At 44.0% G+C, this 13,768-nt stretch overlaps 1 protein-coding gene across 3 annotated transcripts in view; it reads right to left on the bottom strand.

Annotated features, from left to right (window-relative positions):
• The window catches only part of LOC137384512 (1-aminocyclopropane-1-carboxylate synthase-like protein 1), a 140,725-nt gene extending 127,604 nt beyond the window's left edge, over positions 1 to 13,121 (bottom strand). For 2 of the 3 annotated variants that reach the window (XM_068058654.1, XM_068058668.1), the window contains exon 1: positions 12,915 to 13,121. In XM_068058654.1, the coding sequence (XP_067914755.1) occupies positions 12,915 to 13,064 (150 nt within the window). In that variant the 5' untranslated portion in view covers positions 13,065 to 13,121. Of the gene's footprint in view, positions 1 to 12,865 lie in introns of all 3 variants that reach the window. The other variant, XM_068058660.1, reaches the window with a different exon arrangement.
• Positions 13,122 to 13,768: the final 647 nt, after the last annotated feature.

Below are 13,768 nucleotides of genomic sequence, written 5' to 3'. Positions count from 1 at the left end.
TATTTCTATCAACTGCTCAGAGTCTGAAATTTTATCATTAATTCTGATTAATCATGAAGAATGAACTTGAACAGTTTGATTGCCATGTTTGACAAGTACTGTCCTACCATCACCACCTATTACCTTAACAGGGTGTTTCTATTGCCATGACCCTCTCTTTCAGAGTATACCAAATCTCCGGAATTGAACTCCATCTCAGATAGTCTAACACAATGCCTCAATACTCCATGTATGAATTTTCATACATATTTCAGCTTTGATAAAAGCCTGTCTCCCAAACTGTAGCACCTAGAGTAATAGAGTCATTTATGGCACAGAAGGCGGCCATTCGGCCCATCGAGTCGATGCCAGCTCTCCACGGAGCTATTCAGTCAGCCACACTCCCCTACTCGATCCCCATAGCCCTGCAAGTCTTATTTTCTTCAATTGGCCATCCAACTTCCTTTTGAAGTCATTCATTGTCTCCATTTCCACCACCCTTGTAGGCAGTGAGTTCCAGGTCATTACCACCCGCTGCATAAAAAAGTTCTTCCTCACATTCCTCCTGCATCTCTTGCCCAAAACCTTCAATCTGTGTCCCCTAGTCCTTGTACCATCAGTTAATGTGAACAGTTTTTCCCTTGTCTAACTTATCTAAGCCTGTCATAATCTTGTACACCTCTATCAAATCTCCCCTCGTTATCCTGTGCTCCAGGGAGAAAACCCCAGTTTAGCTATGGATACCCACATGGGTCCTAGCTATGCCCGTCTTTTTGTGAGGGATATCGAACATTCCTTGTTCAAGTCCTACTCACGTCCTCTTCCCCAACTCTTTTTCGGGTACATTGATGCTGTTTCCTGCTCTCACCCGGACTGGAAAACTTGATCAAATTTGCTTCCAATTTCCACCCATCTCTCACCTTCACACGGTCTATCTCTGACACTCCCCTTCCCTTCCTTGACTTCTCCGTCGCCATTTCTGAGGATAGTCTTTCTACTAATATTCATTATGAGCTCCTGACTCCCACAGCTACCTCAACTACACTTCCTCACACCTATCCTCCTGTAAGGACTCCATTCCATTCTCCCAGTTTCTCCGTCACATCTGTTCTGATGATGCAACCTTCCACAACAGCGCTTTTGATACGTCTTCCTTTTTTGTCAACGGAGGATTCTCCACCAGTATGGCTGACAGGGCCCTCGACTGTGTCCGATCCATTTCCCACACATCTGCCCTCACCCCTTCCCCTCTCAGAACCATGTCAGGGTTCCCCTTGTCTTCACTTTCCACCCCGCCAGCCTCCACATCCAAAGGATCACCCTTCACCATTTCTGGCACCTCCAGCAATGGTGCCACACCCAATACATCTTCCCCTCCCCTGTCAGCATTCCGAATGGACCGTTCCCTCCATGACACCCTGATTTAACTGCACTGACAGAAGACTTCAGGGTGTAACACCTGCCCTTTTACTTCCTCTCTCCTCACCATCCAAGGCTCCAAACACTCCTTCCAAGCAAAGCCACGATTTACTTGTACTTCTTTCATGGCTCGTCACCTGTCACTTCTCCGTAAACATCTTCGCAAAGTCAAAAAGCCCCTGCTGGGTATTTATCTGAAGACACGTGACTTCCAGTAAGAGTTGTTTACAAGCCAAGTCCAAAAGACCTTCCGATGACCTCTTTTAATGACCCCAATGAAAAAACATTCAGTTTTACCAAATAAAACAATGTCCATAATTCTAAAATATGAGTCCTCAAAAAAAACTTTAAAAATATAGAAGCACCATCATGACAGTATATCAGCCTTGCCTGTGTCTCTAAGCTTTGTCCCTAATAGGCCCCACTCCACCTTTTACTACCCACTTGCTATTTACATGCAGTACAAGATTTGTGGATTCCCTTTTATGTTGACTGCCATTCTATTTTAATATTTTCTCTCTGCCAGTCTAATTTTCCTCTTACCTCACTTCTCAATTTCTTGTATATGGCCTGGTTCTCACTTGAAGAATTCACCTGACATGCATCATACACCCTCTTCTTTTGTTTCATCATAATCTCCATTTCCCTCGTCATCCAAGGAGCCCTGTTATTCGTTCCCTTACATTTCGTCCTCATTGGAATTTACCTAGACTGTACCTGAAGCATCTCTTCCTTAAAGATAACACATTGTTCCGATACAGTTCTTCCCGTCAGTCTTTGGTTCCATTCTACCCTACTCGTCACATGGAAATTAGCCCTCTTCCAACATTAGACTTTCTAGCTTATTTTGTTCCTTGCTTTCCTGCATTACTAGTCTAAAGCTTATGAGACAATGGTCACTCTTACCCAAGTCCTCCCCAACAGACACGGTCCACTTGACCCACCTCACTTCCTAGCACCAGATCCAGCAATATCACCTTTCTCATTGGGCTGAGAACATACTGATCAAGAAAGTTCTCCTGAACACATTTCAAAAATTCCTCCCACTCCTTTCTCTTTACTCTAGAATTATCCCAAACGATATTTGGGTAAATTCAAGATGCCCAATATTATCACTCTATAGTTCTTGCACATCTCTGATTTCCCTGCAGATTTTCTCTTCTCTCTTTCTCTCTCTCACTATTTGGAGGCCTATAGAATATGCCTAGTAATGTGATCATACCCATTTTCCTGCTCAATGCTAACCAAATGGATTCTGTCCTTGCCCCTTCAAGGACATCCTCCCTTTCCAGCACTGCAATGTCTTCCCTAATCATACTGCAACCCCACCTCCCTTTTTTCCTGCTTTATCTTTTATATCTTTGTATATTAAGCATCCAGTCCTTGCCATTTTTAAGCCATATTTTCTTTATTGCCACTACATCATATTCCCATACTGCTATTTGTGCTTGTAGCTCACCAACCTTATTCACCTTATTTGTGCATTTGCATACATGCATTGTAATCCTGTCTTTGCATTCCTCATAGTCCTTCTCAGTCTGCTCCTATCTAATACAGAACTACTCCCTTCTCTTGTACTGTCTAACACTCCCACCTTATTCCTCTTTTCTATTTCTATATGCTGGTGCTCATCCCCCTGCCAATTTAGTTTAAACCCTCCCCAACCACACCAGTGAACCACCCCGCAAGGACATTGGTCCCAGTTCTGTTGAGGTGCAACCTGTCCCTTTTGAATAGGTGCCTTCTCTGCATGAGAACTGGTCCAATACCCCAAGAATTTGAAGCCCTCCCTCCTGCACCATTCCTCTAGTCACGCATTGATCCTCCCTATCTTCCTATTTCTATCTCACTGGCATGTGGCACTGGGGGTAATCCAGAGATTCCTACCCTCGAGGTCCAACTCTTTAACGTCCTTCCTAGATCCTGAAAATCGGACCTTAAAACCTCAATACCCCAATCAATAGATTTCTGAATACTAATGACATCAAGGGATATGGGGAAAAATGCATAGAGGTAGATGATCCGCCATGATCTGTTTGAATGATGGAGCAGGCTCGACGGGCCGAATGGCCTACTCCTGCTCCTATTTTCTATGATCCTTGCTATGCTGTTAGTACCAATGTGTACCGCAACTTCTGGCTCACTCCCTTCCCCCTGCAGAATATCCTGCACCCTCTCTGTGACGAACTTTACCCTGGCACCAGGGAGGCAACACACCATGTGGGACTCATGATGTCGGTTACAGAAATGCCAATTGGTCACCGACTATGGAATCACCTATAACAAATGCACTTCTAGAGCAGGAGGATTATCACAAAGAAAAAAATGTGGGATTTCAGCCATAAACTAGTTAGTATTATATCCTCTAATCATCTGCTGAGAATTCTTTGCATGAAATGCCCATGCTAGGGTGGTTAACAATTTACACTCTGGTCAATCAGCACCATTTCATCAATCAGAGCATGATTCCTTTCACAAAGAACACTGCTAAAAAGGACTCAGCTGCTATATTCATGACAATCATATTCATACACTCACATATTTCTGAACTCCTTGTGAACAAATTCACCGCCATTAGCCGTCAAAAAAACTTTGCTGGCGTAAGTCCAGTCTCTATTCATTTTTCCAGAATGCTATCTACAATAACTTTCTTGTCCTTACTACCGGTGTAGAAATACCAGATCTTGTAGCCAGATCAACAAACAGTAAGATGAAACCATTTCTGTCTTTGTCCCACACCTTTAAATCAATCAATGGCAACCACTTTGTTAAAGTCACGTGCCAATGAAAGGCTTATAAAAGAACATGGGACCACCCTCTGATACCTTTTACAGCTTCCATAATTCTCACTAATCTTTTCTATAAGCCTCGTATACTCTTCATCAACTACACCTGCATTGTTTAGCAGGTGTTTTATCGTTCACAACTAAGATCAGCAAATTGTCTATGTAACTTTAAGACAATTTTTTTTCTCTTACCCTTAACACCTGATGTCATTAACAAAACCTGATGTTGCTCATACATGTTACACAAGGGGATATAATAATGTCCTGACTGGGTAAACTGAAGATCAACTTATTTCCCAAAAATAATTGCCGTAGTGTGCTCCATGTTAAGTTTCATTGTACCTTTTTCATAGAAGATTTACTCAAAACAGCATAAGTATCCCAGTGGAGGCTACATCAGAACTTATAAAATGGCTTACTCCAGCTATTTTACATGGAATTACAAGTCTCGTCAATGACCTCAAAGCACGGTCATCACCAAACTCAGGAAATCAAATGATATGGGGAGCGAGCAGGAAAGTGGAGTTGAGGCAGAAGATCAGCCATGGTCGTGTTGAATGGCAAAGCAGGCTTGAGCGGCCATATGATCCATTCCTGCTCCTATTTCTTGTGTTCTCAAACCTAAAGCAACTAGTACTTTTGCATTCCTTAACCTTGCATCAATCACCACTACAATGTGAATCAAGATAACATTTTAACCAATGTAACCCCACATACCATTGAAGTGCATGCACTAATACAGGAAAATTAAAGAAGTCTGCAACTAACACATTCTTCACAGGATTATAACTCCTTGTGACCAATACATTCTATTCAGATTCATCATTATCTTCAACCACTTCCTCAGAGTATCTTCATGTATCATTTCAAAGACCCTACCTCTTTTGAGCCACATCTAAAGCACCCATTAACTTTTCCTTGGGCATTCCTTGGATTCATTCACCCATTATTGCTGTTCCAATTTCATCTACTGCTGATAACCAGGTTTGCTCTATGTGTTTTTGTTAACATTCTGTGTCTTGTATTGATGACTGTGTTCGGTATCAGGACCATTTTGAAATCTAGTAACCATCAAATCTTCTATTCTTTGTGTTGCAGTGGAATGCCTCATCTGTTCCATGAAGGCTGAAGGGAACAATTGTTTTCACAGAATTTTTTTTAAGGCAACAAACATCTGATCCGACAGTCTTATTCTCGGAGAACTGGACACCAGTTACAACCAGTTGCCTGTCCACAAGACACCTTAGCACGATCTAGTAACTTAAATGCTAGTACCAATCCAGGGATCCCCAAATTGAACATTAACGAATTATATAAAAGGTTGACAAAATCCATTATATATCCCTCCATGGAATGACCATCTGTTTTTCGAAATCCATCAAATTCTGACCAGGCCTCACTCATATGTATTTAATGGATTATCTTTCTTGTAGATTTCATCCAAGAACTACATTAGAAATTCCAAAGGCTCATGACTGGCATCCATCTCAGAATATAACTTACTTCTGATTTTCCTTCCTGCATGAAGCAAAAATGCCAAGGCCATATCTCGTTTTCTCTTTGGTAGAGTAGTAACCCATATCCGAATAAGAACCTCATCCTTCCACTGATCACAAGGTTCAGATTCCAAGAACTTCAGAGGGTAATCATGCCCCAACAATCAAGACTTGCTTTCTACCATTTTCCATAATGGCCACTAGAATTTTAGTTTTATGGCTGCAAAACCCAGTTTCAGCCTGCTCCTATATATATGAGCACAGGTGATTCCCCACTTAATGCCCACAACCTGAATACAATTAAACACCCAATTAATATACAAGCAACACTGGAGATTTGTCTTAAGTCTCATTATTCCCTCAATTACCATTTTCTTCACTTACATTAAATCCAGTTAGTTCCTCCTCTTGACTTATTAAAGGGCAAATGGTGCAATTGAACGGCAAATTAAGATGGTGCAGATGTTTTGCAGTGCAAGGGTGGGTGGGACGAACACAGGAAAATACAGGCTTGCATTTATATCACACTTTTCATGACCTCAAGACATCCAAAAGACCTTGAAGGGGATATTTCAGAATACGCAGAATAGATTGGGGGCGGCACAGTGGCGCAGTGGTTAGCACCGCAGCCTCACAGCTCCAGAGACCCGGGTTCAATTATGGGCACTGTCTGTGCGGAGTTTGCAAGTTCTCCCTGTGACCGTGTGGGTTTTCGCTGGGTGCTCCGGTTTCCTCCCACCGCCAAAGACTTGCTGGTGATAGGTAAATTGGCCATTGTAAATTGCCCCTAGTGTAGGTAGGTGGTAGGGGATATGGGATTACTGTAGGGTTAGTACAAATGGGTGGTTCTTGGTCGGCACAGACTCGGTGGGCCAAAGGGCCTGTTTCAGTGCTGTATCTCTAAGTAAATAAATACATTTCAACGAGAAAGAAAAATTCCAAGAGTGGGACCCGCCATCCATGGTTAACTAAAACAGTTAAAAATAGTATCAAACTTAAAGAAAAAGCATATAATTGCGCTACAATGGGAGGCAGGTCAGAAAATTGGACAGAATATAAAAAACAGCAAAGAATGACAAAGATTGCTAAGGAAGGTAAGAGAAAGCTAGCTAGACGTATAAAGACAGATAGTCAGAGTTTCTATAAATATTTAAAAAAAGAGTTAACAAAGTGACTGTTAGTCCTATAGAAGGTGAGTCTGGGGAATTAATAATGGATAATAAGGAGATGGCAGATGAATTGAACAGATATTTTGCGTCAGTCTTTCATTATTGAGGATACAAGTAACATCCCAGTATTAGCTGTAAATCAGGAAATGGAAGGGAGGAACTCAAGAAAATTACAATCACCAGGGAAGTGGTACTGAACAAATTGTTGGAGCTGCAGGCTGACAAGTCCCCGGGTCCTGATGGATTTCATCCTAGGGTGTTAAAAGTGGCGGCTAGTGAGACAGTTGATGCGTTAGTTTTAATTTTCCAAAATTCCCTAGATTCGGGGAAGGTTCTGTTAGATTGGAAAATAGCCAATGTAACTCCTTTATTCAAAAAGGGAGGCAGACAGAAAGCAGGAAACTAGGGCATTTAGAAAAATTCATGGTACCAGGCAGAGTCAACATGGTTTCGTGAAAGGGAAATCATGTTTAACCAATTTGTTGGATTTCTTTGAGGGAGTTACATGTGCTATGGATAAAGGGGAACTGGTGGATGTATTTAGAGACATACAGCACTGAAACAGGCCCTTCGGCCCACCAAGTCTGTGCCGACCAACAACCACCCATTTATACTAACCCTACAGTAATCCCATATTCCCTACCACCTACCTACACTAGGGGCAATTTATAATGGCCAATTTACCTATCACCTGCAAGTCTTTGGCTGTGGGAGGAAACCGGAGCACCCGGCGAAAACCCACGCAGTCACAGGGAGAACTTGCAAACTCCACACAGGCAGTACCCAGAATTGAACCCAGATCCCTGGAGCTGTGAGGCTGCGGTGCTAACCACTGCGCCGCCCACTGCGGCACAGTGTACTTAGATTTTCAGAAGGCATTTGATAAGGTGCCACATCAAAGGTTATTGCAGGAAATAAAATCTCATGGTGTAGGGGGTAACATATTGGCATAGATAGAATGATTGGCTAGCTAACAGGAAAGAGAGAGTAGGCATAAATGGGTCATTTTCTGGTTGGCAAGATGTAACAGATAGTGTGGCACAGGGATCTGTGCTGGGGCCTCAACCTTTTACAATTTATATAAATGACTTAAATGAAGGGACCGAAGGTATGGTTGCAAAATTTGCTGATGACACAAAGATAGGTAGGAAAGTAACTTGTGAAGAGGACATAAGGGGGCTACAAAGGGATATAGATAGGTTAAGTGCATGGGCAAAGTCCTGGCAAATGGAGTGTAATGTGGGCAAGTGTGAAATTGTCCACTTCGGCAAGAAGAATAAAAAAGCAGATTATCTAAACGGCGAGAGATTGCAGAGCTCTGAGATGTAGAGGGATCTGGGTGTAGTAGTGCATGAATCGCAAAAAGTTAGTATGCCAGGTACAGCACATAATTAGGAAATCTAATAGAATGTTATCGTTTATCGCGAGGGGAATTGAATACAAAAGTAGGGAGGTTATGCTTCAGCTATACAGGGCATTGGTGAGACCACATCTGGAGTACTGTGTACAGTGTACTGTGTACAGTACAGGTCTCCTTATTGAAGAAAGGATGTTATCTAGTGGTTCGAGACTGCGCCGCCCCATTTGTCTGATCATCTTCATTTTCACGGGATTAGTTATAATATCCCTCTTTTTCTCTTCCTCATGCTTCCTGATCATAAAACGTGGATCTTCACATATTTTAGAAGCCATATCCAATGCAGAGTTAGCCCCCGTTGCTGAAAAAATGGAGCCAGGGAGCAACCCATGTTTCAGAAAGCGGCCCAGACTCTTCATCCACCATCTTATCTGTGGCATACTTGTGAATAGGTCTACCCAGCAAGTATTCTTCTTTGTTCACCATACTGCTGGGCCCTTGATCCATCCAATCAAGTCGATCAGACTTCTTCTTCAGAGCACCACTATCCTCCACATAGCGCTGCATCTCCTCACGAGCTCGCTCCTCGCGGAGCTCCCGCTGAAGCTCCTCAATCTTTTTCTTTTCCGTTTCATGCTTCTGTTCTGCTTTCCACACCCGTTCAACATTTTTCAAAGTCTGTGGGTGCCAGCTTTTCTTTAGATTCTTGTGAAATCACGAGTGTAAGCATGATCTTTACTTTCACTGTGTAATCTTCACATGAGCAATGCAGAGAATACACACTTTGTGTATCCACGAAACGTGAGAGTTATCCAACAGGCTGGACAGTGACTGAATCACACACCAGCTCTGAAGATAAAACAGGAGGGGAGTAGAGACAGCCCTGGTAATTATAGACCTGTGAGCCTTACTTCGGTTGTGGGTAAAATGTTGGAAAATGTTATAAGAGATAGGATTTATAATCATCTTGAAAAGAATAAGTTCATTAGCGATAGTCAGCACGGTTTTGTGAAAGGGAGGTCGTGCCTCACAAACCTTATTGAGTTTTTCGAGAAGGTGACCAAACAGGTGGATGAGGGTAAAGCAGTGGATGTGGTGTATATGGATTTCAGTAAGGCATTTGATAAGGTTCCCCACGGTAGGCTATTGCAGAAAATACGGAAGTATGGGGTTGAAGGTGATTTCGAGCTTTGGATCAGAAATTGGCTAGCTGAAAGAAGACAGAGGGTGGTGGTTGATGGCAAATGTTCATCCTGGAGTTTAGTTACTAGTGGTGTACCACAAGAATCTGTTTTGGGGCCACTGCTGTTTGTCATTTTTATAAATGACCTGGATGAGGGTGTAGAAGGGTGGGTTAGTAAATTTGCGGATGACACGAAGGTCGGTGGAGTTGTGGATAGTGCCGAAGGATGTTGTAGGATACAGAGGGACATAGATCAGCTGCAGAGCTGGGCTGAGAGATGGCAAATGGAGTTTAATGCGGAAAAGTGTGAGGTGATTCACTTTGGAAGGAGTAACAGGAATGCAGAGTACTGGGCTAATGGGAAGATTCTTGGTAGTGTAGATGAGCAGAGAGATCTTGGTGCCAGGTACATAAATCCCTGAAAGTTGCTACCCAGGTTAATAGGGCTGTTAAGAAGGCATATGGTGTGTTAGCTTTTATTAGTAGGGGGATCGAGTTTCGGAGCCACGAGGTCATGCTGCAGCTGTACAAAACTCTGGTGAGGCCGCACCTGGAGTATTGCGTGCAGTTCTGGTCACCGCATTATAGGAAGGATGTGGAAGCTTTGGAAAGAGTGCAGAGAAGATTTACTAGGATGCTGCCTGGTATGGAGGGAAGGTCTTACGAGCAAAGGCTGAGGGACTTGAGGTTGTTTTCGTTGGAGAGAAGGAGGAGAGGTGACTTAATAGAGACATATAAGATAATCAGAGGGTTAGATAGGGTGGATAGTGAGAGTCTTTTTCCTCGGTTGGTGATGGCAAACACGAGGGGACATAGCTTTAAGTTGAGGGGTGATAGATATAGGACAGATGTTAGAGGTAGTTTCTTTACTAAGAGAGTAGTAGGGGCGTAGAACGCCCTGCCTGCAACAGTAGTAGACTCGCCAACTTTAAGGGCATTTAAATGGTCATTGGATAGACATATGGATGAAAATGGAATAGTGTAGGTCAGATGGTTTCACAGGTCGGTGCAACATCGAGGGCCGAAGGGCCTGTACTGCGCTGTAATGTTCTAATGAAATCTAAAGGACTCAGCATTACCCATCCAGGAATATTAAATATCACTGATAATCTTTTGATAAGTCAGCTCGGTGACATAGCAAGTGGATCAGACAATAGACCAGGAGGATCTTGGGCTCATTCACAGGTGTACAAGGTTGGCTGATGGGCAACAACGGCCTCAGTGACCCAGAATTACAAGTGTAAAATCAGCTCTGGCTCCCAGTCCTGTCTGTTATCCCTGAGAATATGACAGAAAAAGAAAAGAAAACCCAAAATAATCATAGCTAATTCTGACCATCACTGCTCTATGTCACGATCTTATTGATCAGCTCCCTCTCCCTTCCCCCCTTTCCTGCTCTGTCACCCCTTCCCGCTCTACCTCTCTCTCCCTCCATCCCCCTCCTCTCTCTTCCTCCATCCCTCATCCCTCCCTTCCCCTCCCTCCTCCTCCTCACTCCCTTCCCCACTCTCCCCCTTCCCCCTCTGTCCCCCTCCCCACACCATCCCTCGGCCCCCCCCTCCCTCTTCACACCATCATTTGCCCCTCTCCTCACTCCCCCCTCCCTCTCCCCACTCCCCCCTCCCTCTCCCCTCCTGGTAAGCCTGTGGAACTCGCTATCACAGAAAGCAATTGAGGTCAAAACATTGTACGTTTTCAAGAAGGAGTTAGATATCGTTCTTGGGTCTAAAGGGATCAAAGGGTATGGGGCGGAAGTGGGAACAGGTTACTGAGTTGGATGATCAGCCATGATCATAATGAATGGCGGAGCAGGCTCGAAGGGCGGAATGGCCTACTCCTGCTCCTATTTTCTATGTTTCTATGTAAATGCGTTGGAGGCAGTACAAAGAAGGTTTACTAGACTAATATCTGGAATGGGTGGGCTGTCTTCCGAGGAAAGACTGGACAGCCTAGGATTGTATCTGCTGGAATTTAGAAGAGTAAGAGGCAACTTGATTGAAACATATAAGATCCTGAGGGGTCTTGGCAGAGTGGATATGGAAAGGATGTTTCCCCTTGTGGGAGAATCTGGAACTAACGGTCACTGTTTAAAAGTAAGGGGTCACCTATTTAGAGTCATCGAGTTATACAGCACAGAAACAGGCCCTTAGGCCCATCGTGTCTGTGGCAGCTATCAAGCACCTATCTATTCTCATCCCATTTTCCAGCACTTGGCCTGTAGCCTTGTATGCTATGGTGTTTCAAGTGCATATCTAAATACTTCAATATTTAAGACAGAGATGAGGAGAAATTTTTTCTCTCAGAGGGTCATGAGTTTTTGGAATTCTCTTCCTCAAAAGGCAGTGGAAGCAGAGTCTTTGAATATTTATAAGGCAGAGGTAGATAGATTCTTGATAAGCAACAGGGTGGAAGGTTATCAGGGGTAGGTGGAAATGTGGACTAATCAGTTCAGCCATGAACTTACTGAATGGCGGAGTAGGTTCGATGGGCCGAGTGGCCTATTCCTACTCCATATGTTTACAGACAATTAAGTACTTTAAGCGTGGTCCCTATTGCGAAGTAAGAAACATGACAGCCAACCTTGCACACAGCCAGCTCCCACAAACAGCAATGTGATAATGACCATATAAGATTTTTAGGTGATGGTGATTGAGGGATAAATATTGCCCAGGGAGAACTCTCCTGCTCTTCTTAAAAATACTAACATAGGATCTTATACATCCCACCTGAGAGGGATGGGGCAGCAGTTTAACCCATCACATCCAAAAGAAGGCACCTCCAACAGGGCAGGACTCTTTCAGTAATGTACTGTATTATCAGCCTAGATTTTTGTGCTGGGGTGGGACCTGAATCCACAACTCTGACTCAGAGGCAAGAACGTTACTAACTGAGCCAAAACTGATACATGATGCAGATTTTTTCCAGTTTAGAGCTGGTGCAGTTCAAGGATGGGAGAAGATGGTGCAAACGTTTTGAAGCAGCTGGGTGGTTAGAGATGGTGTAATGGCAGAGGCTGGGTGGGTTAAGATGATGCACATGTTTTGCAGCGATGCAGGCTGGAGATGGTGCAGATGTTTTGCAGTGGCTGGGTGGGTGGAGATGGTGCATACGATTTGCAGCGGCTCGGGACTGAAGAAGGAGCAGACGATTTGCAGCGGCTGGGGGGCTGGAGACGGTGCAGACGTTTTGCAGCGACTAGGGGGCTGAAGATGAAGCGGATGCTTTGCAGCGTCTGGGGGGCTGAAGATGGTGCGGATGATTTGCAGCAACTCGGGGGTTGATGATGGTGCGGATGATTTGCAGCGAGTGGGGGGGGGGGGGGGGGGTGGCGTAGAGATGGTGCCCTCTCATTGCAGATCCTTATTAAGGATGCGCCTTGGGGATGGGGTCAATCGGCAACTTACACACCCGGACGCTGGCGATAGAGAGATAAATACCGAGACTGGGAAACACTCTGCAATAGTGTTAATAATTACAGTGCGTGGCTTCTCAGCCAGTGCCAGCATCAGCTTCGCTTCCCTTCACCTGAGGGTTGCTCCGCTCGTCGAACGGGTCCTTGCCATACATGATGAAGCCTTTACTCAGTATCCCCTGGTAACGGTCGATCCGCGCCCCTCGGCGAGATACGTAACTGTCGGCGTTCATCGGAGTAACGGACACAACGTCCGAAAACATCCAAATACACAAACGAATAAATGACCCTGCTTAACAAGTGGACAAACCGCCGTCACAGAAAACACTCGCCAGCTCCAGCCCACAATACGCAGGCGCAAATCCTTTGCTGATGGCTGTCAGGGATTGGGCATCAACGCACGCCTGTACATGACGCAGACAGGATGACAGCCAATGAGGTTGCTTGTTTCTGGCTCGTTCTGCGTGGTGACAAATAAACCACTGAAATAAAAGGAAAAATACTGCGGATGCTGGAAATCTGAAATAAAAAGAAGACAGCTGGAAATACTCAGCAGGTCTGGCAGTATCTGTGGAGTGAGAAACAGAGTTAACGTTTCAGCTCACTGACCAGAGCTGAAACGTTAACTCTGTTTCTCTCTCCACAGATGCTGCCAGACCTGCTGAGTATTTCCAGCATTTCTTGTTTTTACATAAATAAACCACGACTGGTTGTATTCTCAAGAATGTGACGGTGGTTGAATGAGATCGGCTGCAAACATGGCCTGTGATCTAAGTAGTACTCCTGACCTCTAAGAGCAATAATGTTACAACATGTTTTTCCACTTACACAATATGTAATTTTTTATGTTTTATACAACATAAATGAGATGCATGGAATCCAGGTCACTGAAGACCTCAAACAGGTTTATTGCACCTACACTATTTTATATAGTACAGTGCTAACTATTTACAAAACCTTAGTCTTC

The sequence above is a fragment of the Heterodontus francisci genome, chromosome 2, assembly GCF_036365525.1.
Source record: "Heterodontus francisci isolate sHetFra1 chromosome 2, sHetFra1.hap1, whole genome shotgun sequence".
Lineage (NCBI taxonomy): Eukaryota > Metazoa > Chordata > Chondrichthyes > Heterodontiformes > Heterodontidae > Heterodontus > Heterodontus francisci.
Note: the sequence above shows the minus strand (reverse complement) of the source record. Positions and strands in the feature narration are given on the sequence as shown.